The following is a 24,327-nucleotide window of genomic DNA, read 5'->3' as shown; positions in this document are numbered from 1 at the left end:
ACAATGTACAGAAGAGAGAAACTGCTTTCTCAGAATCAAAAGCATGACTAGAAAACAGAAGTGATAAGGGTGAGCATGTGGAAACTGAAATCCCCTGACGGGCCCAAAGAATTTCCTTGTTTGAAGAAGTAAAACCATAATGGTGTGAAACTAAACATTGTGAGCATTTTGGTGCATGACTCTGCATGCAGCCGTGTTGTTGGGGTGATGAGTGGACAGGTCTAGGGACAGTTTGGGCCCCTTGAGGGGACACAGCTCCAAGAGCGGACAAATTGTCCAAAAAACCCACACTGATTTTAACATGTTCAAATGCATCAGGTACAGTTGTATTGCATAAGGGCCCCACCATGTGGGCTTAAGGAATACTACACCCCCTGAGAGAGTGCGTAATCAACCCAAGTAGCAACTCTCAAATCGCTTTCAATGGAAATGCACAGAACTGTGGTCGTGTTCTTGGTCCTCAGATAAAGGGCCGGAGAGGGCACGACTGCCCAAACAGGCTTGTTGAGACTCATGTTGTAAATAAAGAAACATGTCTGTGGGACCCATTTTCAATGTTTTTCAACAATAAAAAAGGATACAACTAACGATTAATTCAACCTGAAACTCATTGGCCTTGCCTAATGTTCTGTGATGAACATGTAAAAGATCACCATTTCGTTGAGTGCACACTGTGCACCCCCTACACATTTATATTACATATGTGCATTTTCGGGTCCACTGGTAACAAAAGTGTGGAAAAGAGTGTATGTGAAAACAATTCAACATTTTGCAAAAATATTTGCTGTGTGCCTTCACTCTGTCTTCCTCCTCCCTGGGCCTGCTGTTTCAACATAGCACCAAGAACCTGTCTGTCTCCCTGCCTGTCTGCCTGTCTCTCACTTTTCTCGCACTCTCTACCAACAGCTGCACCATTGAGAGCATCTTGACTGGCTGCATAAAATCAAAATCAATGTATTGGTCACATACACATATTTAGCAGATGTTGTAGCAGGTGTAGTGAAATGCTTGTGCTCCTAGCTCCCGAGTGACGCAGTGGTCTAAGGCACTGCATCTCAGTGCTGGAGGTGTCACTACAGAGCCTGGTTCGATTCCAGGCTGTATCACAACCGGCTGTGATTGGGGGTCCCATGGGGCGCTGCACAATTGGCCCAGCGTCGTCCAGGTTAGGGTTTGGCGGGGCTAGGCTGTCGTTGTACATACACATTTGTTCTTAATTGACTTGCATCGTTAAATAAAGGTAAAGAGAAAAAAACAGTGCAGTAGGAACTAACAATTCACAACCAATCTAAAAGAATGGATCTAAGACTGCTCGGCATCTAACCGCAAGGCGCTATAGAGGCCCGTATGTATGGCGCAGTTCATCATTGGGGTTGAGTTCCCTACCATCCAGGACCTCTTTACCAGGCGGTGTAAGAGGAAGGACCCAAAAATTGTCAAAGAATCCAGCCACAAAATCCATTGACGATTCTCTCTGGTACCACATGGCAAGCGGTACCAGTGCACCAAGTGTGAAACCAACAGGACCCTGAACAGCTTCTATCCCCAAGCCATAAGACTACTAAACAAGATTCCTTCATGGCTACCCGGACTACCAGCATTGACCATTTTTTGCACTAACTCTCTTGCACTGACTCTATGCACACAAACTGGACCCTACCCACACACACACACACACACATAATTCCACTGACACCCCAACACACACACACACACTACATACGGCCAAATACACATAAAGCACACATGCATACTGATGCCACACACACACACACACAAACACACACTTTCACAGTCACCATATATGCTGCTGCAACTGCATATTATCTCCAGTAGCAAGTAGCAGTAGCACTAGATACCAGCGCAAGCGGCGAGCGTGCAGTTTTCACTGCCTGAATGGCAGAATGGCCAACCCTACCGAAAATGTTGTCGACTTTTTGCTGAAGAACCACTTTCATTCTCTGGGGTACACAGGACAAAGTGTGAATTAAAAGCGAGGGTGGACCTCTGCCTGAGATCAGTTTCATGAATAAGGGTGAGAAGGTGAGAGCGGTTCAAGACCAACTGGTATCAAAAGTATAGGTGGTTAACAGGGAACCTTTCATCAAGCCGCCTGTATTGCTGGCCTCTCCTGCTTTTTGGAAAGTCTTGAGCTTTGGGTGAAAGGGGTGTACTGTAACCTGAAGAACATCGATCATTCAGCTAAAATGCATAAAAAAGCAGGAAGCATATAAATGCCCACATCAGAATCAAGTTTCTGGGAAAAAGCCGCATTGATCATAAACTCAGCAAAAAAGATACGTCCCTTTTGCAGGACCCTTTCTTTCAAAGATAATTCGTAAAAATCCAAAGAACTTCACAGATCTTCATTGTTAAGTCTTTAAACACTGTTTCTCATGCTTGTTCAATGAACCATAAACAATTAATGAACATGCACCTGTGGAACGGTCGTTAAGACACTAACAGCTTACAGACGGTAGGCAATTAAGGTCACAGTTATGAAAACTTAGGACACTAAAGAGGCCTTTCTACTGACTCTAAATAACACCAAAAGAAAGATGCCCAGGGTCCCTGCTCATCTGCGTGAACGTGCCTTAGGCATGCTGCAAGGAGGCATGAGGACTGCAGATGTGGCCAGGGCAATAAATTGCAATGTCCGTACTGTGAGAGCGTTACTTGTGAGACGCTACAGGGAGACAGGATGGACAGCTGATCGTCCTCGCAGTGGTAGACCACGTGTAACAGCACCTGCACAGGATCGGTACATCCGAACATCACACCTGAAGGGACAGGTACAGGATGGCAACAACAACTGCCCAAGTTACACCAGGAACGCAGAATTCCTCCAGCAGTGCTCAGACTGTCCGCAATAGGCTGAGAGAGGCTGGACCAAGGGCTTATAGGCCAGTTGTAAGGTCTGTCCTCACCAGACATCACCGGCAACATTATCGCCCATGGGCACAAACCCACCGTCGCTGGACCAGACAGGACTGGCAAAAAGTGCTCTTCACTGACGAGTCGCGGTTTCGTCTCACCAGGGGTGATGGTCGGATTTGCGTTTACCATCGAAGGAATGAGCGTTACACCGAGGCCTGTACTCTGACCCTCCAACATGACAATGCCACCAGCCATACTGCTCGTTCTGTGCGTGATTTCCTGCAAGATAGGAATGTCAGTGTTCTGCCATGGCCAGCGAAGAGCCTGGATCTCAATCCCATTGAGCACGTCTGGGACTTGTTTGATCGGAGGTTGAGGGCTGTTCCCCCCAGAAATGTCTGGGAACTTGCAGGTGCCTTGTTGGAAGTGGGGTAACATCTCACAACAAGAACTGGCAAATCTGGTGCAGTCCATGAGGAGGATATGCACTGCAGTACATAATTCAGCTGGTGGCCACACCAGATACTGACTGTTATTTTTGATTTTGACCCCCGTTCAGGGACGCATTATTAAATTTCTGTTTGTCACATGTCTGTGGAACTTGGTCAGTTTATGTCTCAGCTGTTGAATCTTGTTATGTTCATACAAATATTTACACATGTTAAGTATGCTGAAATTAAACCCAGTTGAGAGTGAGAGGATGTTTCTTTTTTTGCTGAGTGTATAATGGATGAAGGTCTGCTCATTCAAAATGCGCAACACAAGGAGAAAGTACGAAGAAAAAGGGATGTTCTCAAGCGGTTTATCAACACCGCTGCGTTTTGGGACGTGCAAGAACTGGCTTTCGAAGGACATGACGAGAGGGAAAGACGTTAAGATGCTTTACTTGCTGAACATATGGAACTTTGGACTGGGATTTATGGGGATGCCGAAATCAATTCAGAACGATTTGATAGCTTCCATCGCATCATGCATTAAAAGGTGACATTAAAGACAGAGGTTGGCGCAGAGGCATTTTTTCGTGCTCAAGCAGGCTTTCCACTTCCCTTCTGTATTTATTTAGCAAAGATGATAACACGTAATCACTCCGGACAGACACAAGAAAAAAACGAATGACGTAAATGTTGCAGCAGCCTAGGCTACACCGAAACATTACAGATCTGACATGCTGTATGGGATGAAAATCAGAGTATTTTTCAGTCTGATCAACTGTAGTCTACTAATAAGAGCAGCTGCATACAGCCTACGCGCCCAGTACATCTGGTCAGGGTAAACTATTTGGTAACGTTGTGTATTTATAGTCCATTTGTGTGTCAGGAGAAAATGTGAATGTGATCAAATTTGGCTTATATTCAAACTATCCGTTTTCAATCCAAAATGATTAACTGGAATTAATCAATCAACATAATAGTGATGACAGATTTTTATTAGGCCTACATTTGCATAGGCCTGCTTGATGCAAACAAGCATAAAGCAAGCTCAGCCATGTGAGTTATATTGTCTATCAGTTGTTATCTCTGTGTCTGGGTAGAGGAAATCCCCCTCTTAATATAGTCTAATTATAATGAATATGAACAAATATAAGGTAGCTGCAGTTTGACATGGGTTTCATCCCCCCCAGGGCCAAGAGTTTTTTAAAACCGTGTGACCTGATTAGGAAAAAACTGCTCCCATCATAGCCCATAAGAAAGCCATTTTGCAATTGATTAATCAATGTCATACCTTTATAGGGTCCAGAGTTTTCCTGGTTAGGTTAACAGATAAGGAAAAACTCTGGGCCCCAGGGCGTAACAATTGCCCCACCACTCTGGGACCTACGTTGCCACCGGTCTGCTTGCAGTTGTCAGATATGTGAATGATCAGGGATTTATTCAGGAATGTTTCCTGGGATACTTTGATCTGTCAAGTGGGCGAGAGGTCAAAGGTGAGGTTAACTTCCTGGATAAACCCGTTGCCCAAACCGACGACGGCGCAGCTGTAATGGAATGTATCTGCTATTTGTATTTACAGCGAAGTCCCCTCTTGTTCCCTGAGTAAGAGGTGATGACCACTCCACTACCACTGACAACTTTCTCCTGACATGAACTGAAGCCATGTCTCATGTGCCCGCTCATCCACTGTTACATTGAACGTTTCCTCTCCAAGCACTATGAGTACCCCTATCAATGTTCTCTCATTACTGTATGTAGAGTCAATCACATACACAATCACATTATTACACATCAGAGATTTTACTCCATGCTTGGACTAACTCATTCTTAGATCTTTTGTCTAACTGTGTAGTGTGTTGTGTGATTGTTTTTAGTATTCCCAGTCAAATCCTGTCCTGCCCTCGGTGGAAGAGCTGAGCTCTTCTCTAACACCATCCGTCCACGATGAGCCTGTCCTGCACTGAAGCCTACAGTATGAGCACCTCAACCCCTGTCCTGCACTGAAGCCTACAGTATGAGCACCTCAACCCCTGTCCTGCACTGAAGCCTACAGTATGAGCACCTCAACCCCTGTCCTGCACTGAAGCCTACAGTATGAGCACCTCAACCCCTCTCCTGCACTGAAGCCTACAGTATGAGCACCTCAACCCCTGTCCTGCACTGAAGCCTACAGTATGAGAACCTCAACCCCTGTCTTGCACTGACGGCAAGCCTCTGAACACCTCAACCCCTGTCTTGCACTGACAGCAAGCCTCTGAACACCTCATGCCTCACACCCTCAATCAACCGCTGCTGTGAACCCTTCCCAACACGGTGTGAGTAGCCCTCTCATTCCCACTCCCCATCATTTTGTACTACAAATCTCTTTATTAAATACCGTGGGTCTCCCATCCTCCTCAATTTTTCAAGTCACCAACCTCCACTGATGTACATACAGTAGCTACCTCAACTTCCTATTATCCCCCCCCCCCCCCCCCTGCACATCGACTCAGTCCTGGTATTCCCTGTATATAACATGTTATTTTTACCCTTTATTGTTTTGAGGTATTCAATGTGTATTTATTCCTATTTTTTTTATTTTAATTTTGTATCTTTATCTTTAACTCTGCAGAGTTAAGGAAGCATTCCACAAATCATGTGACAAATACAATTTCATTTCATTTGATGATTCTAACCTCTACTGTCTCTCACGCTCTGTCAACTCTCCATTTCCTTTTTCTAGTAATTCAACATCGGTACTTTTTCTCGAACGGTCTCTCAATTGGTTTCTCTTCTGAGAATGGACACCACTACACAAATGCAGCTCAGGTGAGTTGAGACAACAGTGGTCTCACCCGTAACAATGAGCTCTCCAGCGGAGAGCAGCAGACTGAGAGATAGCAGAATGGAGGTACCATGCACTATCACCCTCTAGTGGCGATAAGTCGGAATGTAAGTTAATTGTCAAGCTGAGGGTCACGTTCGCAATCTTTTGATACGCTTTTTAAGATGCACTCTCCTGGAATGTCTATATGTCTATGTCTTGTGAACAGACAGCATAAATGAACACATGTTCACTTTTGATGGCTATTACATTAGCCAACCGTTACTCATCCTCAAGGTCTGTGTTCATTGCCTTGTATTAACATACTGTACTATTAGATCACAAATCAAATCAAAATGTATTTATATAGCCCTTCTTACATCAGCTGATGTCTCAAAGTGCTGTACAGAAACCCCAGCCTAAAACCCTAAACAGCAAGCAATGCAGGTGTAAAAGCACGGTGGCTAGGAAAAACTCCCTAGAAAGGCCAAAAACTAGGAAGAAACCTAGAAAGGAACCAGGGTATCACCCTCTGTAAATGCTGATTTGAAGTCTGCTTCATATTCTGCTGAAAGGCGTCATCATTTGTTATGGTAAACTGGACCATAGACGACGGTTGGAAGCTCTTCCCTTAGTGGAGACATTCAGAATCGTTTGTTTACTTACCGCCGTCCGTCCTTTTCTGTTTGTTTCTGTTTGGAAAGGTGTAGAAGTTTGATCCAATGAAAATCAGCAACATTCTCGTCAGAGGATTTCAAAGTTGACCCTAAGATCATTTTACTTGACAAGTTGTGTGTGGGCGCGCATGTATGGGTGGGCGTCTGCATGCCTGTGCTTTCTCTAGGAGAAGGAATGCAGTCTGAGCTCATTCGGTACACCTTGACCTCACTAATCAACTGTTTGATGCAATAATGAGTAAGATATCGGAGGTTCATGAACTGCGTTGACACGGGCGCCATTCTATTTGTTTTCCTGAGCACGGTTAATTTCGTCGACATCCCTGTGTTACTGTACGTGACTGTGAAGATGAAGTTTGTGAATGGGCAGCAAGATTTTGCTCTGTACATTTCTTTGAGTTTCATAGATGTTTCAACTCAATATTTCAATATAATGTCGACATACTTGATTGGATCCACTGCTATGTACTTGGAACAAACTCTGCATCGCACAAGTTGCGACTTTTCTGACTGACAGAATTTTTGAAACTGAAGACATAAGAAACATATCAGCCACATCAATGTAATGTGGCTGTCTGAGAGGGCGCCGTTTTTGGTCCCTGGCTCTGATTGCCCAGCTGGTGTCACCTGAGCCGGAATGGAGCAGACCACACTGTGTGAATCAATCCTTGTCTCTCCCTGGCTACAGTGAAACCGGTCTGGTAGGTGGGAAAGTAGCGCACTGGGACACACCCATTTCTGTGAAGAGGAGATGAGAGAGGGAGGGGTTGGATGGAGGGGGGGCAGTCCCACCTGTGCGGGCTAAGTGGAGGGGGTTCAGGGACAGACAGTGAGAAGAAAGGAGGAGGGGAGTGTCAAATGTGGCGTCAGCGTGCGCTGATCACTGTTCTGTGACTGTTTGAGTGGCCCTGTGAAAAGCCTCTCCTACCAGGTCTCACCTCCACTCTCCTCACTGCTCCCCCAGCGTCCGATGGCAAAGCATGACCCTGTAAGTTCCTCCTTTATCCTCTCCTCCTTGTTCTCTGCTTGTCTGGTTCTTTGTCTGTTTCTCCTGGGCTGACTTCTATCACCTGCCTCCAAAACAACACTATTTTCTTTCTCGAACACACTGAACATACTGTACTCGTACTCTCACTGTCAGGCTGGGTTTTTTTTTTTTTAAGTAAAAGTTTCCCTCGTGTATGGCTGGTGTTCTCAAAGGTTGTGCTTTTTGCCACATCATGGACAGATTGCAGGACATGTGAACAAATGCGTTGGTATGCTACTAGGAGCTAAGCTAGAGGCACAGGGTCAAGCTGGTGTGTAGCTGGAGCCCCATATGACCTCATTGCGGTGGCCTCCTGTCTCCGATCTCTACTGTGTTGCTTCGCATGGTGTGTTGAACGTATGCCGAATCCCCCATGTGGAAAATATTGTGTTGAACGTCGGGGTCCTTCATCTAAATGGTGTGTGGATTTATGTCTCAAACGAGTCTATTCGCCCGGTTTGTGGAACCAGAATACGGGGGCAGAGAGCAAAATAAGACTTAGGCCCACTCCGCCCTGCTACTGTTGAGTTCCATCTGCAACAGAGGATTTATCTGTCTCGATTAGTGGATCAACAATCAATGTGGGCTGGTTCCGTTTTACCTATTTGTCTACTATTTTAAGCTCTAAGGGACTCTTTGGTATTGACGTTCAAAGTTACCGTATTTAACAACGTTATTGTTTATAAGTACAGTCTGCCATTTGAAATGTAACTGGAGCCTAAAACCTCATCATTTTACAGTAATTACTGGAAAATGCCAAGGGGGGAACCAGTGTCTATTGACCTCTGTCGATTCCGTTGGGAATTCAGGCTAACCCGGCTCTTACACTAACTGAACATCCACGTACAAGTACTCTGGTTCATTTGCATTGGCGTTTTGTGCCTATGGTCATGAAACTGGAGCCGTTTACCAGAGAAAAGGTTTAGGTTATAAACCGGTATTATTACTGACTGAGCCAAGGAGTCTACTCTATGTCACCGAGACAGATAACAGTAAATTCCATCTTTGTTTATTGTTGTGCTTGGGGAGGTATCAGGTATATTGTATACATTCATGGTAATATAGGAGGAATGACCATGACAGCACACAGATGTGTGTTAAACAGTCACATAGTTTGGGGGAACTAAGGATAGAGGTCCATGAGATGAACCCTTTCTGTGCATACTATGGATTCAGGTCAAATGGCACCTTCCATGGACTTCCTGATCAAATACAGCAGGTGTTTGAAAATGGAGATATAGCAGCTTATAAACCAGACAGTGGGTGTTTTGGGGATTTTCAGATAGAGAAGACACAATACGGTACATGCCTGCCTCTTGGCTTCCTATGGAGCGTGGTGGGTCTGTGTGACGGTTCTTTTGATTCGGGAGGGTGTTTTTTAAATGTATTTATAGTGCTTCTGGTCCATTCTCTAGGGTGAGAGAGTTAGTGGGCTTGACCGAGATGCCCTGTAACTGACTGAGTTCTTCGGGAAAAAAAAAAAATATTAGGGTTGACAAGTTACCATGGAAACCCCAATGTAGACACAAGTCATTTTTGGTTAGCACTCTTTATCCTCAACCAGACGAACACTTCAGTATGATCCAGACCTATAGGATGTAATGAACTTTGTGACCCTTGGGATCATCACGACAGCCTAGCCCCTACGAAATCAAAACTCTGACTGAAAATCTTGTAATGTTGTGTAAATGTTGTGTCCCCACCAATCCTCAGCACGTCTAGATGCAGAGCAGAGCACACTACTAATCTGTTGTGGGAATCAGTGTGGAGGTCATGCATGTTGTACCATCAGGAAGCAGATTCTTTCCATGTCGGTCATCGCAATCATAAACATAGCCAATGGCAGATCAGCCAAAGTCCCAACATCGAACTAGTTAGGGAAGTTAAACGCAATGTCATCCCTCCCAAGTGGCACAGCGGTCTGAGGCACTGCATCTCAGTGCTTGAGACGTCACTACAGACACCCTGGTTCGAATCCAGGCTATATCACAACCGGCCGTGATTGGGAGTCCAACAGAGCGGCGCACAATTGGCCCAGCGTCATCAGGGTTTGGCCTGTGTAGGCTGTCATTGTAAGTAATAATTCCCCCCCCCCAAATAAACACACAATGTAAAGTGAGAAGCCATCAATGAAAAGAGAGACAGAACTCAAAACCAATATTGACACCCTGGCTGTCTGTCATCCAGCCTCAGGGAGAGAAAGCACACTATCAGACTGACTGACCTGCACCTGTGTGGATGTGGGTTACAAATCACCTGTGTGGACGTGGGTTACAAATCACCTGTGTGGATGTGAGTTACAAATCACCTGTGTGGATGTGGGTTACAAATCACCTCTGTGGATGTGGGTTACAAATCACCTGTGTGGATGTGGGTTACAAATCACCTGTGTGGATGTGAGTTACAAATCACCTGTGTGGATGTGGGTTACAAATCACCTGTGTGGATGTGGGTTACAAATCACCTGCGTGGATATGAGTTACAAATCACCTGTGTGGACGTGGGTTACAAATCACCTGTGTGGACGTGGGTTACAAATCACCTGTGTGGACATGGGTTACAAATCACCTGTGTGGACGTGGGTTACAAATCACCTGTGTGGATGTGGGTTACAAATCGCCTGTGTGGATGTGAGTTACAAATCACCTGTGTGGATGTGGGTTACAAATCACCTGTGTGGATGTGGGTTACAAATCACCTGTGTGGATGTGGGTTACAAATCACCTGTGTGGACGTGAGTTACAAATCACCTGTGTGGATGTGGGTTACAGAACACCTGTGTGGATGTGGGTTACGGAACACCTGTGTGGATGTGGGTTACAAATCACCTGTGTGGATGTGGGTTACAAATCACTTGTGTGGATGTGGGTTACAAATCACCTGTGTGGACGTGGGTTACAAATCACCTGTGTGGATGTGGATTACAAATCACCTGTGTGGATGTGGGTTACAAACTACCTGTGTGGACGTGGGTTACAAATCACCTGTGTGGATGTGGGTTACAAATCACTTGTGTGGATGTGGGTTACAAATCACCTGTGTGGATGTGGGTTACAAATCACCTGCGTGGATATGAGTTACAAATCACCTGTGTGGACGTGGGTTACAAATCACCTGTGTGGACGTGGGTTACAAATCACCTGTGTGGACATGGGTTACAAATCACCTGTGTGGACGTGGGTTACAAATCACCTGTGTGGATGTGGGTTACAAATCGCCTGTGTGGATGTGAGTTACAAATCACCTGTGTGGATGTGGGTTACAAATCACCTGTGTGGATGTGGGTTACAAATCACCTGTGTGGATGTGGGTTACAAATCACCTGTGTGGACGTGAGTTACAAATCACCTGTGTGGATGTGGGTTACAGAACACCTGTGTGGATGTGGGTTACGGAACACCTGTGTGGATGTGGGTTACAAATCACCTGTGTGGATGTGAGTTACAAATCACCTGTGTGGATGTGGGTTACAGAACACCTGTGTGGATGTGGGTTACAAATCACCTGTGTGGATGTGGGTTATAAATCACCTGTGTGGATGTGGGTTACAAACTACCTGTGTGGACGTGGGTTACAAATCACCTGTGTGGATGTGGATTACAAATCACCTGTGTGGATGTGGGTTACAAACTACCTGTGTGGACGTGGGTTACAAATCACCTGTGTGGATGTGGGTTACAAATCACTTGTGTGGATGTGGGTTACAAATCACCTGTGTGGACGTGGGTTACAAATCACCTGTGTGGATGTGGATTACAAATCACCTGTGTGGATGTGGGTTACAAACTACCTGTGTGGACGTGGGTTACAAATCACCTGTGTGGATGTGGGTTACAAATCACCTGTGTGGACGTGAGTTACAAATCACCTGTGTGGATGTGGGTTACAGAACACCTGTGTGGATGTGGGTTACGGAACACCTGTGTGGATGTGGGTTACAAATCACCTGTGTGGATGTGAGTTACAAATCACCTGTGTGGATGTGGGTTACAGAACACCTGTGTGGATGTGGGTTACAAATCACCTGTGTGGATGTGGGTTATAAATCACCTGTGTGGATGTGGGTTACAAACTACCTGTGTGGACGTGGGTTACAAATCACCTGTGTGGATGTGGATTACAAATCACCTGTGTGGATGTGGGTTACAAACTACCTGTGTGGACGTGGGTTACAAATCACCTGTGTGGATGTGGGTTACAAATCACTTGTGTGGATGTGGGTTACAAATCACCTGTGTGGACGTGGGTTACAAATCACCTGTGTGGATGTGGATTACAAATCACCTGTGTGGATGTGGGTTACAAACTACCTGTGTGGACGTGGGTTACAAATCACCTGTGTGGATGTGGGTTACAAATCACTTGTGTGGATGTGGGTTACAAATCACCTGTGTGGACGTGGGTTACAAATCACCTGTGTGGAAGTGGGTTACAAATCACCTGTGTGGACGTGGGCTACAAATCACCTGTGTGGACGTGGGTTACAAATCACATGTGTATGTGATACAAACAGGGACAGGGGACAATCACAACTTCCTTTTGGAGTTTGCTGTTCCGTTGTCTCCATGGGAGCCACCCTTCTTCTCCGTGGCAACAATAGAGACTCCCGGGGGGGGGGCAATGTGAGCTCGGCTGCGGCCCTGGCGACGATGATTAGCTCTATTGTCTGAGATGCTTGAAAGCGCTATGGGGAGCAGATGAATATAAAGCAGAAATGAGAGCATGTTAAAGAGAGGAGGAAATGAATAAGGGGCCCTTTGGGAATCTTAGCACATTGTTGCCCAGAGACATGGGCACTTCTATTGTGCTTGAGTTGGTTATTCAAGTCTTGGGATCTCACACTTGCTCGATAAGGACGATATTATTATGGCCGACAATGAGTTACATCTAGCCTGAAGATACTAGAATGCCCTTTTCACCAATTATCAACCATCTGTAAGCCCTTTTCGCAATCAACGTGTATGCTCTAGGTAGCACCCCATACACTATTGTTTATGGAAGAATCAGGAGGTTCCTGCATGGTAGTTTTTACAGGGGATTTTCATCTCAATATCAAATCATTTCTGGGGAACATTTTAGTGTCTGAATGTAATCGTTTTTCCTTAAAATTGTCGAGAAATGAGCGAAAAAAGATTTATCCCAAAATATTTTTGCTAGGACTCTCTGGGAGTGGTCTGATTGGGGAGGGGGAAAGCTGTTATTGCCAGAAAGGTTTGGAAAACTATTTCTTGTTGGTCTATTAACGAATTTACCACATGGTGATGTCACCAGGCAGGCCAAAACTCCATCCCACCAAAAACAATGACATTTCAGACGGTCATTTCCAACAGCTCTTACATTAAAAGGGCATTATCATCTTTTTCACAATGTATTCTTTTAAAAAACACAGGGAAATCACGTTTTTGACTGCACTGGGACTTTAAAACCAATAGCGTCTGGTGATGTCACTTTGAAGGTGCTGTGTAGATTGTAATATCAACCAGCAACCATCAGGAAATAAAACATCCCTTTTTTTCACACATTTATAGTGTTCATATCATCCTTTTTTTGTACAATATGATACAAAACACCGGGCCTTTACGTTGGGTGTTGGGTGTTTGATCCGAATATTCGTTTTGTTTTTCTCTGTGTTCTCCCCTCCAGAACGAGCTCCCTCCTCCATACTACTCTGTTGAGGTGCACACCCTCCCGCCCCTCCAGTCCTATGAAGAGCTAGTCTATGGAGCGGGTCCAAGACACACTCCTCCCAACCAGCTATACTACATCCCCCAGCATCCCCCACCAGTGGCTGCGCAGCATGTCTGCCAGCCCAGTATATGTGAGTAGCACTCTCTATATTCTGCAGTTCTGTCCCAGTCCAGTTTTCTCCACTCCTTGTTTGCTTTCAGGGGACTACAAACCATCAGTGAAAGTCGTGTAAAATAACACAAGTTGAAACAGAAGTGTTTTATAAAAACATCCTTGTGAAGTGTGATTTTAACTCCCTCATGTCTCTCAGCATTATATGGTGGCTATACACTGAGTGTACAGAACATGTTTTATTTATTTTACCTTTATTTAACTAGGCAAGTTACGAACAACTTTTTATTTTCAGTGATGGCCTAGGAACAGTGGGCTAACTGCCACGTTTCAGGGGCAGAACAACAGATTTTTACCTTGACAGATCGGGGATTCAATCTCGCAACCTTTACGGTTACTGGTCCAACCCAACCCTCTAACCACTTGGCTACCCTGCCGCCCCAGGGTAGTAACATTAGGAACACCTGCTCTTTCCGTGACACAGATTGACCAGGCGAATCCAGGTGAAAGCTTTGATCCCTTATTGACCTCAAACATCAGGTGGGAGTTCTGCTGGAATACGTTCCACCTCTTCACATTCTGTTTTCCTCTTCACTTTCCTATTCCCCCCTCCACCTGAGATCTGTTCATCAGACCTAGGACAGATGTAGATGATAGTTGACATGTAAAATAGGAGACGGATTTTATCATTACGGATCCAACACCTTTTTTCTTTTTTTGTTGTTGCCTGAGATGACATACCAAGATCAAACTGCCTGTAGCTCAGGACCTGAAGCAAGGATATACATTTGCTTGATACCAATTGAAAGGAAACACTTTGAGCTTTGTGGAAATTAGAAATTAATGTAGGAGAATATTTCACATTAGATCTTGTAAAATATATCTGGTAAAAGATGATACCGTCATCTTTGAAATGCAAGAGAATGACCATAATGTATTATTCCAGCCCAGGTGCAATTTAGATTTTGGCCACTAAATCAAATCAAATGTATTTATATAGCCCTTCGTACATCAGCTGATATCTCAAAGTGCTGCACAGAAACCCAGCCTAAAACCCCAAACAGCAAGTAATTCAGGTGTAGAAGCACGATGGCAACAGTATATGTGCAACGTTTTAGATGTATATGTGCAAAGTTTAGTTCCAATGAACGCATGTCTGTTCAAAATATTGTACCAAGAAGGCCCAAATATGCCTAATAGGTTTATTAATACATTTTCAAGTTCATAATTGTGCACTCTCCTCAAACAATTAGCATGGCAAGCTTTCTGCCCATATCAGCTATGTCTATGTCCTGGGATATTTTTTTTGTTACTTACAATCTCATGCTAATCACATTAGCCTACGTTAGCTCAGCGGGGGGGACACCGATCCCGTAGAGGTTTTAAGCGGTTGCGTGTGGTACACTGAGTGTACAAGACATTATGAACACATGCTCTTTCCATGACATAGATTGACCAGGTGAAAGCTATGATCCCTTATTGATGTCATTTCTTAAATCCACTTCAGTCAGTGTAGATGAAGGTGGGGAAACAGGTTAAAGAAGAATTTTTAAGCCTTAAGACAACTGAGACATGGATTGTGTGTGTGTTCCATTCGGAGGGTGAATTGGCAAGACAAATGATTGAAGTGCCCTTTAACGGGGTCTGGTTTAAGGGTGTAAAGAACTGCAATGCTGCTAGGGATTTCACGCTCTACAGTTTCCCCGTGTGTTTCAAGAATGGTCCACCACCCAAAGGACATCCAGCCAACTTGACTCCAATGCTTCCTGTAGTTGTGTCAAAATGGGCCAGCATCCCTGTGGAAGTCTTTCGACACCTTGTAGAGGTCATGACCCAACGCATTGAGGCTGTTCTGAAGGCAAAAGGGGCTGCAACTCAATATTAGGAAGGTGTTCCTAATGTTTTGTACACTCAGTGTATGCTCTCTATATGGTCTCCTGAGTAAGATATATCTATTTGATGTGTATGCTGTGATTGTTGTTCCAGCTCTTTCTAACAAGAAGAAGAAAGGTAAATGCTGCCACCATAGTGCCAAGTGCTTTGGTGGGTCAGGAGGCATCGTTCTGCTGCTCCTCCTGGGCCTTGCCATCTGGCTCGGAGGTAAGGCCAGGGTTGTCTTTATATTTATTCATATGTTGTTACTCATGTACATGTATGCCTGTTTATTCATTTATTCATAAGCTACTCTCTGATTCGGCAGGGGTTAAATGACACATTTTGGTTGAATGAATTCAGTTGTGCGACAGACTAGGTTTCCCCTTTCCCTACTGTATTTGTACAGGCATTGACAGTCTTCCTCTTCTATCTCTTCCTCCATCTCTCCTCTTCCCCCCACCCTTACCTGTTCTCTGTGCCCCCCAACCTAGCCCATCCAACCTTTCCATCGTCTCCCTGCTCTTGGTCTATTTCATTTCATGTCTTTCTCTTTCTCTCTCTCTGGGTAGTGCGTTACGGTACCAGGTTGGCAACTGCGGCTGTCACCCTTAACCACCATGACAGTGAGGATGAGGGGCATTATGAGAAGCAGTTGAGCGTGCCCGTTCATGACACCTGCTCCAACTCCACAGTCCAATGTGACGGTCTGCGAGACTGCCGACTGGGCACCGACGAGTCTAACTGTGGTAAGCACACACACGCACATAACAGACAGACATAAAGACAAACATGCGTGCAGGTAGATGCGCAGAAAAGAAAGCCAGGCGGGCAGGTGGACGTACACTCGACGTCTGCCGAGAGGACAAACATAACCCTTTCTTGTATCTTAGTATTCCATCCCTCCTCTCCTTCTCTCTCCAGTGAGGTTTGGGGCGGACGGTGCTCTACAGGTTAGAACGTCTCAGGACGACCGTTTCCTCCCAGTGTGTTACCAGGGATGGGACCAGAGCTACGCCAACCGAACCTGTGCCCAACTGGGCTTCAGAAAGTAAGATCACCTTGTTTCACAGCAGACGTCTTCTGAGCTTCCTCACAAAGTAACTACTTTCTCTCACAGCAGCCATGCTATACTTGGCATTTAGAGAGTAACCACTTTCACTCACGACAGCCATTTGTGTACGCCACCTCTCACGTGGACTACTTTCTCGCACCGACATTTGCTCAGTGGCGTCTCATTTCGCTGCTGCCATTTTCAGTATTTACTCTCAGATTGAATCTCTGCGCTCCTCTCTCTCTCCGGGGTTGGTGTGCCTGTGGCAAATTGGGTTTCTGGGAATCCTTCATGGGAGGGGAATTGATTCTAGTATCGCTTTGGCAGACAGATTCTAAATGTGTTTGTGCGTGTGGCGACCATGCAGGTCCTTCGCAACCAAGGCCGTGAAATCCCAGCAGTCCATTGGTCTAACCCTGAACAACAGATCGTCTTTACCCATCCAGGGCCAGGTCAGCGTCGGGTAAGAGAGCTCAACTCCTCTACAAATCTTAGCACTTTTGTATTTGCTCATTTGAGTCCCAGTAATGTTGAGGGAATGGTGGTGTTAAGTCATTCCCTGTCATTACCTGTCATGACTGTTTGGGACGTAATGCTATGTCATCATCATACACCGCATTATAAGCCTCGCGAAAGAGGTTTCAAATCAACTGTAACCATGCTGCCTGTTTTCCAACGTGGTTTAATGTTAGATCCTGAGTTGCTGACATGATTCATCTTGTGTTGCTGTGTAGCTCTTCCTGCCCTGACCAGAATACGGTCTCTCTGAAGTGTATTGGTAAGGAGCGCTCATCGGTTCATATTTCACATATTGCACTCAGGCAGGCCTATATCAACCTTCTGTTTGAAATATGACTTCTAGTTCAATTAGATACAAACTTTTTGACCACTTCTCCCCTTTTCCCAGATTGTGGACGTCAGCAGTTGACCTCCCGGATCATAGGGGGCACTGTTGCCAAGCTGGGCCAATGGCCCTGGCAACTGTCTCTACACTTTGGTAGATCACATATCTGTGGAGGGGTCCTGGTGTCCCCTGACTTTGTGGTGACAGCTGCCCACTGCTTCCCCAGGTCAGTGACTAGAGGACAACAATGCTCAGTTCCAAACGGATCCCTTGGCTCTAATTCTAGACACGCTATGTAGTTCCTTGGTAATAGCTCCACCTTACCCTCTCTGCTGCGTTCATGACAAGTCGGAGTGACATCCGACTCGTTTTGAACTCATTGAGAATGCCAATTGACTAACGGCAAGCTAGCTACTCTAACCCTGAACAGAAAGTACAACTATAATGCTCGTAAACAGTGTAAAAAAACAACAACATATAGATTGTTTTTTGATGAAATTACTTTTCGTTGTTGCATTTAACTGCCCAAAATGTTGTTGTCAAAGTCATTTCCTTAGTCAGAGTTCAGCATGTCGGGACAAGCACAAGGACAGGTGAAAGAGGTCAGGGTGTGACACTCAGATGATGCGAGGGTCCTTAACTTTGAATTACTAGTCAGAGGGCCGATCAAATAGATTTCAAGCTTGTATTTCAGAGTTTGCGACATGTGGTTGACGCGTCATTAGCCATAAGTATAACGTCAGTCCTTTAACTTACACATTCACATGTAAAACACAGACTAGTAGTGGATCTGTGCAGCAACTTGCTCAGTGTGACTCATCACCTCAACAACCCTCACCTTGACAACCAAATCTCCATAACTCAATTAAACACTGTATTACCATAATAATGATAATAATAATGACGTGAATTAACATCTATTTTATTTTTTTCCCTCACCAATTGAAGGTTGTTCCCCCAGTTTCTTGACGCCAGTAAGTGGCTTGTGTACGGAGGAGTGGTGTCTCAAGACCAGCTTCCTTCTCCCTACCTCGTGGAGAAGATCATCGTGAATGAGAACTACAACAACGTAACCAACGACCAGGACATCACCATTCTGAAGCTGGCCTCCCCAGTGGTCTTCACTAGTGAGTCCAGGTCTATTCCTTGTATATCAGAGAAACGCTAGGGAAACACTAGCATCAATGTTGGGACAGCACTGTAAAAACATTTGCCCTTTGCCTCTAAATGTCTGCGATGAATCCACTGTCAGAATGGTAATCTCATTTGCAGTGGTGTAAAGTACTTTAAGTACAAATACTTTAAAGTACTACTTAAGACATTAAGACATTTTTTGAGGTATCTGTACTTTAATATGTATATTTTTGCCAACTTTTACTTTTACTACATTCCTAAAGAAAATAATGTACATTTTCCCTGACACCCAAAAGTACTCCTACATTTTGACAGGAGAATGGTCCAATTCACACACTTATCAAGAGAACATCCCTGGTCATCCCTACTGCCTCTGGTCTTGATGGACTCACTAAACACAAATACTTTGTTTGTAAATTATGTCTGAGTGTTGGGAGTGTGCCCCTGACTAACCATAAAAATAAATAAATGGTGCCATCTGGTTTGCTTAATATAAGGAATTTGAAATGCTTTATACTTTTACTTTTGACAATTAAGTACATTTTAGCAATTCCATTTACTTTTGATACTTAAGTATATTTAAAAACCAAATACTTTTAGACTTTTACTCAAGTAGTATTTTACTGGGTGACTTTCAGTTTTACTCGAGTCATTTTCTATTAAGGTATCTTTACTTTTACTCAAGTATGACAATTGAGTACTTTTTCCCCACCACCGCTCATGTGTGTGTGTGTGTGTGTGTGCACACGTGTGTCATTTTTGTCACTGTGTGTTCTCGTGTCTGAAGCCTGTATGCTGCTCTGTTTGTCTAACTTCCTGCGTGTATGTTTGTTTTTCAGATGCAGTTCAGCCTGCCTGTTTGCCAGCCTTTGACCAGACATTCCCCCGTGGAACCAAATGCTGGATCTCGGGCTTCGGAACAATAGATGCGGGATCAGGTAGGAAGAGAGAGACAAGGGAGTGGAGAGAGGGAGAGATGGACTACACTCAAGGAAAGTGCATACAGAATGCTTATCTAGAGGGAGACAACAGGGATGGACTGGGAACAGAATTCGACCCCGGACATTTCTAACACACTTCTATCCTCGAGGCCCCCACACCAGCCCTTTTAAAAATTATTATCAGCCAAATAATGACCATTTTGCACAAGAAACAACAACAACTTAGACAGGCCCACTAGGCTATAAAATGAACCAGTCCGTCTGGTATTTTGCAGAATTGCTCTATGGCCTGTCCGACGTGGAGAAAGGAGGCTACACATCATTCATCCTATCTCAATGTCTTCTCATTGCAGGAATCTATGATATATCCAGTAGAGCAACGGTTTGCCTAGAGCAACTAGCTATTGTGTCCCTAGCTGAAGTGTGTGTGTGTTTGGAGAATGACTGTGTACTGTATGTGTCCCTTCACAGCGAAACTCTCCAAAGCCCTGATGCAGGTGACCGTTGACATCATCGAAGTGCGTGTGTGTAACAGCTCCAAGGTATACTCTGGCAGTGTATCCAACAACATGCTGTGTGCCGGTGATCTCAATGGGGTCAGGGACTCCTGTCAGGTACATGTCCAGCTGCTGTAGTTCAGTTCACCCTCTATTTACAGGCCTTAGGACTCATTTGTTAACCTCACTCATTTATTATAAAAAAGAAGAACATGAGAACATGCTTACCTCCATGTAAATTTCAGACCATGCTTACACACATTTTATAGTGGCTGAAGTATTGTATTGCAAGCATGTACAGTATTTTGTACAAACGTGGGATATGATGACAGGCAACAACAACAAAAAACATCATTGTAAGATGCAGTTAGTGAGAAGAGCGAAAGTGTTTAGTTTTTGGAATCTAAAATAATTAGACACAAATCTATTTCCTATTTATTTTATTTTTAATAACCATTGCAGAAAAAAAATCCTCACCTTCTCTGGCTGTGGTGCATTCCCGAAGTAATAAAAAAAATACCACGCGCCTCTCTCATTTAATTGGGCCTAGTAAATAGACAGGCTATGTACTTCAAGTTTTGCTGTAGTCTGTCTATACGATCGCATTGACGGCGCGGTTTATAACGTAACAGTTGAATTTAACAGGCGAACAGACAGTTGATATTCTACATTGAATTATGAATGGAACTACTGTAAGTAACCTACTGTAATTTCTATTTTTTGTTGTTGTTGAGTAGCCTAGACAATGTTTTAGAATTTGGAAGCAGTCCAGCATATTTAGGTTGGTGGGAAATGTCAAAGCAAAACTGTTGACTTTAAAACGTTCTGCTGACAGGTCCTCAACAATTAGCCATTGTTTGTTTCTTCTTCAGAAACTGTCACAGTCCTTTGGCAAATACAGCATAGGTTATTGCAAAATATTTTCATATTCTGTCAACACCTCCAAAAACATTTGATCAAATCTGCAATTGCTCTTTCTTTCCAGAGTATACAGCAAATGAAAGGCGTTATTGTCACCTTAAAGGGGGAACGGAGGGTTTTCGTTCACACGCAGTTTTACGACAGGTCGGATTTATAACGGAAAACAAGTGTATGTACGTACGGCGCGCACCAAGTTTATAAATCTCAATTCACGTAATGGTTATTTACGCAACGGTTTAAGAAGATGTGACACCCGTGGTGGTACAATGTACCGCTGGCAGCATGGGTTCAATTTTGGCCCACTACTCGTTCAACGCTCTTTCTCCTACCTTTCACCGCTATTAAATTAAAACAATATATATCTCTCTCTATACAATTAACATACAAAATACTTTGAAAATATATATATATATACTGTCCTTTTTTTTTACAGCCATAGATGCAGAGTTTGGCAAACTGTCCTCCCTATGGACACCAGATGTTCTACGACAGCAACATTCTGTATTCTTCCCAGAGTCTAACTAACTCACTGTCTTAGAACATTTAGTGCCAACATTATTCATGATATTTCTGAACTTCAATAGTCCAGAGCTGTCCTCTCCTGCACAAACGCTTGTCGTCATCTTAGCTGCCTTGGGGCTGATGAAAATAGCCTCTCCCACCGACTCAAATTCCCTTCTACCTCATCTGCTATCCACCACTTTAAAACATACAGTGATATTGTATCAGGTGCTTTCCACACCTCGGCCCCTGTTCACTCATCCCTCCTCTCCATTCCTCTCAAAGGGAGACAGTGGTGGTCCTCTGGTGTGCCAGACCAGTGACAACCTTTGGCAGCTGGTGGGCGTGACCAGCTGGGGCAGTGGCTGTGGGCAGAGTAACAGGCCGGGAGTCTACACCAAGGTGTCCAGCCTACTACCCTGGATCTACAGCAAGATGCAGGTGAGATGAAGAGAAACTACCTCGATTGCCTGTGTTCTATCAAACCACAGCATGCAATACACACCTAATACCCAGCTCACCCTCCCTTGACTTACATGTATGTGAATTCTCATTGTTCCCTCTGCAGCTGGAGAATCCGTGATGTCACTTCATTTCCATTGACCTCCCCACATGCTCTCTAAAGACCGCTCGCAGCCTGCTTTCTCGTTCCTCTCGGAACATCACACCATGAAGTCCTATACCAGGCAGACAGACAGACAGACAGGCAGACAGACAGACGGACAGACGGGCGGACGAAAAGGTGGCCAATAGCTAGGGGAGTACCAGGAAAGGCCTATTGCACATTAACACAACACCATTCGTTCTTGTGTTCTTCTTGTTCCTTTACCGTACCTTCTAAAATCACAAAATGCATTACTGTATTTATGCCTGACGGCTGCTACACTGTGTATAATATGTAAATCTACACCAATACATTATGTTCCCTGATTCCAGTTTTGTGTTTGAATGATTTTAATTCCCACGACATTTTTTTTTTACTACCTTACAGTAAGTATGTTTATGATATTTACCTGAGAAAGGCGGTTCTACGATGGCTGGCCTCTCTTTTCTAAGTCTATGCAACCCTCATATCCACTAACGCCTCCCATATCTCCAATGTTTAAAAAAAAAAAAAACATTTACAAATATTTTTTGGGGGGGGAGACTGCATGCTTATTTCTGTTGCATCTATACGGAATTTAGCGGTGCAATGTGATTTGTGATTCATCTCCAGAAATTGTTTTGTGTGAATTACGCGAAACTCATGGGAAAGAAAGGAGTTGAACTAATGTAATAATCTGTCCCTACTCACAACTGCGCAGGAGTCCTTTCAAGTCTCTTTCTTATTGTTGACTAATGTGGATATCACCTCTTAGTGCCATAGTCAAATATAGTTTTACCCTACCGTCCCTGAACGCAATGAAAAAGAAAACAAGTGACCCTCCCCTATAAACAAAATAATTATGAAAGCGTAAAGTGGATAGCAGAGAACATGCCTACCACATATCCTCACTAATAGGACAGCGCAGAGCCTTAGATATGCGGTTTTATCAATTGTTCTTAGTGGATTCGCAGACCACCCCGGATAAGGGTATCCATTATAATAAACGCATTACGTGCAATTCATTTTACATGACTGGAGACAAGCAGATACTTTTTTAATACCACAGCAGAGCATGACAACGACTGAGTACATGCTGCAGCACAGGAGACGTTTTGATTTCTATACAGGATATTGTTTTTAAAAAAAAGAGGATAGTCTAAGTTTAGAACAGTGCTGAAGTTGTCAATCAATTGTAAAAAAAAAAAAAAAATGTAGCGCAACAGAACCAGTTACAACTGACGTATCTGATCATCAATGAATTCAAGAAAAAAAAACACTTGTTGTTTAACACAGCAGCCGCATATCATCAGGTATGGTCTACAAGCACTTCGAACTGTTTTTCATGTGGGAAACTATCATTTTCAAACGTATTCTATTTTATTCCATGATATTGTTGTCACAAAATAGATTCGTGTTGACTGTGGCATGGAAATATATGAGCATCTGCTAGGCTAAATGAATGAACTAGACACGCATAGCTCACGGCATGATCCTCAAACCAAAGACGAGCTAAACTTGTGTTTCTAAAAGTGAATTCAAAGGTGCTTTAGAATGAGTGTAAAGCCTAATAACGCATTTTTCGTTTCATTATTATTATTTAATTCTAAGTATGTTTTTTTTTTTTTTTTTGATCTTAAGCTAACAAGGGGTAAGCCTATGTTTTAGCCATATTCTTTAACAAAAGCCATAATACCTCACATACCCCCTCAATTCGAGCCCAGGTTAAAACTCAACACACCATCTCTTCACTGACACTGAGATATTTAAGGAGTGCGTGGTGACTGAAGGAGTTGGCCGACAAAAATCTACATCTTTGGATAGTAGACTATAATTTTGTCTGTCTTGAATAGGAAGAAATAGGCTCCAACACAAAGCCCTCTTGTTATTAGCCTAAAGTCAAAATTAAAATGAAGACTTTTTGAATGAATTAGGCCTTCTCGAATTAGCCTACTTTCAGCAACCATGCGCTGTCTATTTGCCGCTTCATAGTAATGTAAGTTATGTAAATTGCTTAAATATGGCTTATTGTGAGGTCAATAACTCTGATAAATGGCTTCATTATTGGCAACGGAACATATTGTTTTTACTATAATCAATTATAGCAGGAAACTTACCACCGGTCTCAAACTGAACAGGACATCAGTAGGCCTAGTCTGCGTGGACAGATATAGCTTCTTTTTTTTTTTTTTTTTTACAAATCAAAACGTTTGTCTGGAAAGAAGCCTTTGACTCACCTTCTGAAGTGCCACCATACACAGCACAATCATTGGTTAGGCAACACAAAAGGGTTTACATCCAGCCAAGTCACCCATGATACAAGTCAGTATTCGACATCCATCCATGTCTGAAGATGTCGGGAGATG

At 43.9% G+C, this 24,327-nt stretch overlaps 1 protein-coding gene across 1 annotated transcript; it reads left to right on the top strand.

Annotated features, from left to right (window-relative positions):
- Window positions 1–7,616: 7,616 nt before the first annotated feature.
- LOC110503569 (transmembrane protease serine 13) lies at window positions 7,617–22,313 on the top strand. The gene is made up of 13 exons (XM_090218147.1): window positions 7,617–7,776; window positions 13,459–13,633; window positions 15,601–15,714; window positions 16,059–16,235; window positions 16,411–16,537; window positions 16,908–17,003; window positions 17,275–17,318; window positions 17,448–17,610; window positions 18,333–18,511; window positions 19,358–19,456; window positions 19,931–20,073; window positions 21,664–21,819; window positions 21,947–22,313. The coding sequence occupies exons 1-13, from the start codon at window positions 7,759–7,761 to the stop codon at window positions 21,959–21,961; spliced, it is 1,506 nt and encodes a 501-aa protein (XP_090074273.1). The 5' UTR covers window positions 7,617–7,758; the 3' UTR covers window positions 21,962–22,313.
- Window positions 22,314–24,327: the final 2,014 nt, after the last annotated feature.

Source organism: Oncorhynchus mykiss, chromosome 24 (genome assembly GCF_057628025.1).
Source record: "Oncorhynchus mykiss isolate SJ-2025 chromosome 24, ASM5762802v1, whole genome shotgun sequence".
NCBI classification, from domain to species: domain Eukaryota; kingdom Metazoa; phylum Chordata; class Actinopteri; order Salmoniformes; family Salmonidae; genus Oncorhynchus; species Oncorhynchus mykiss.
This window is presented reverse-complemented; position numbering and strand designations above follow the sequence as displayed.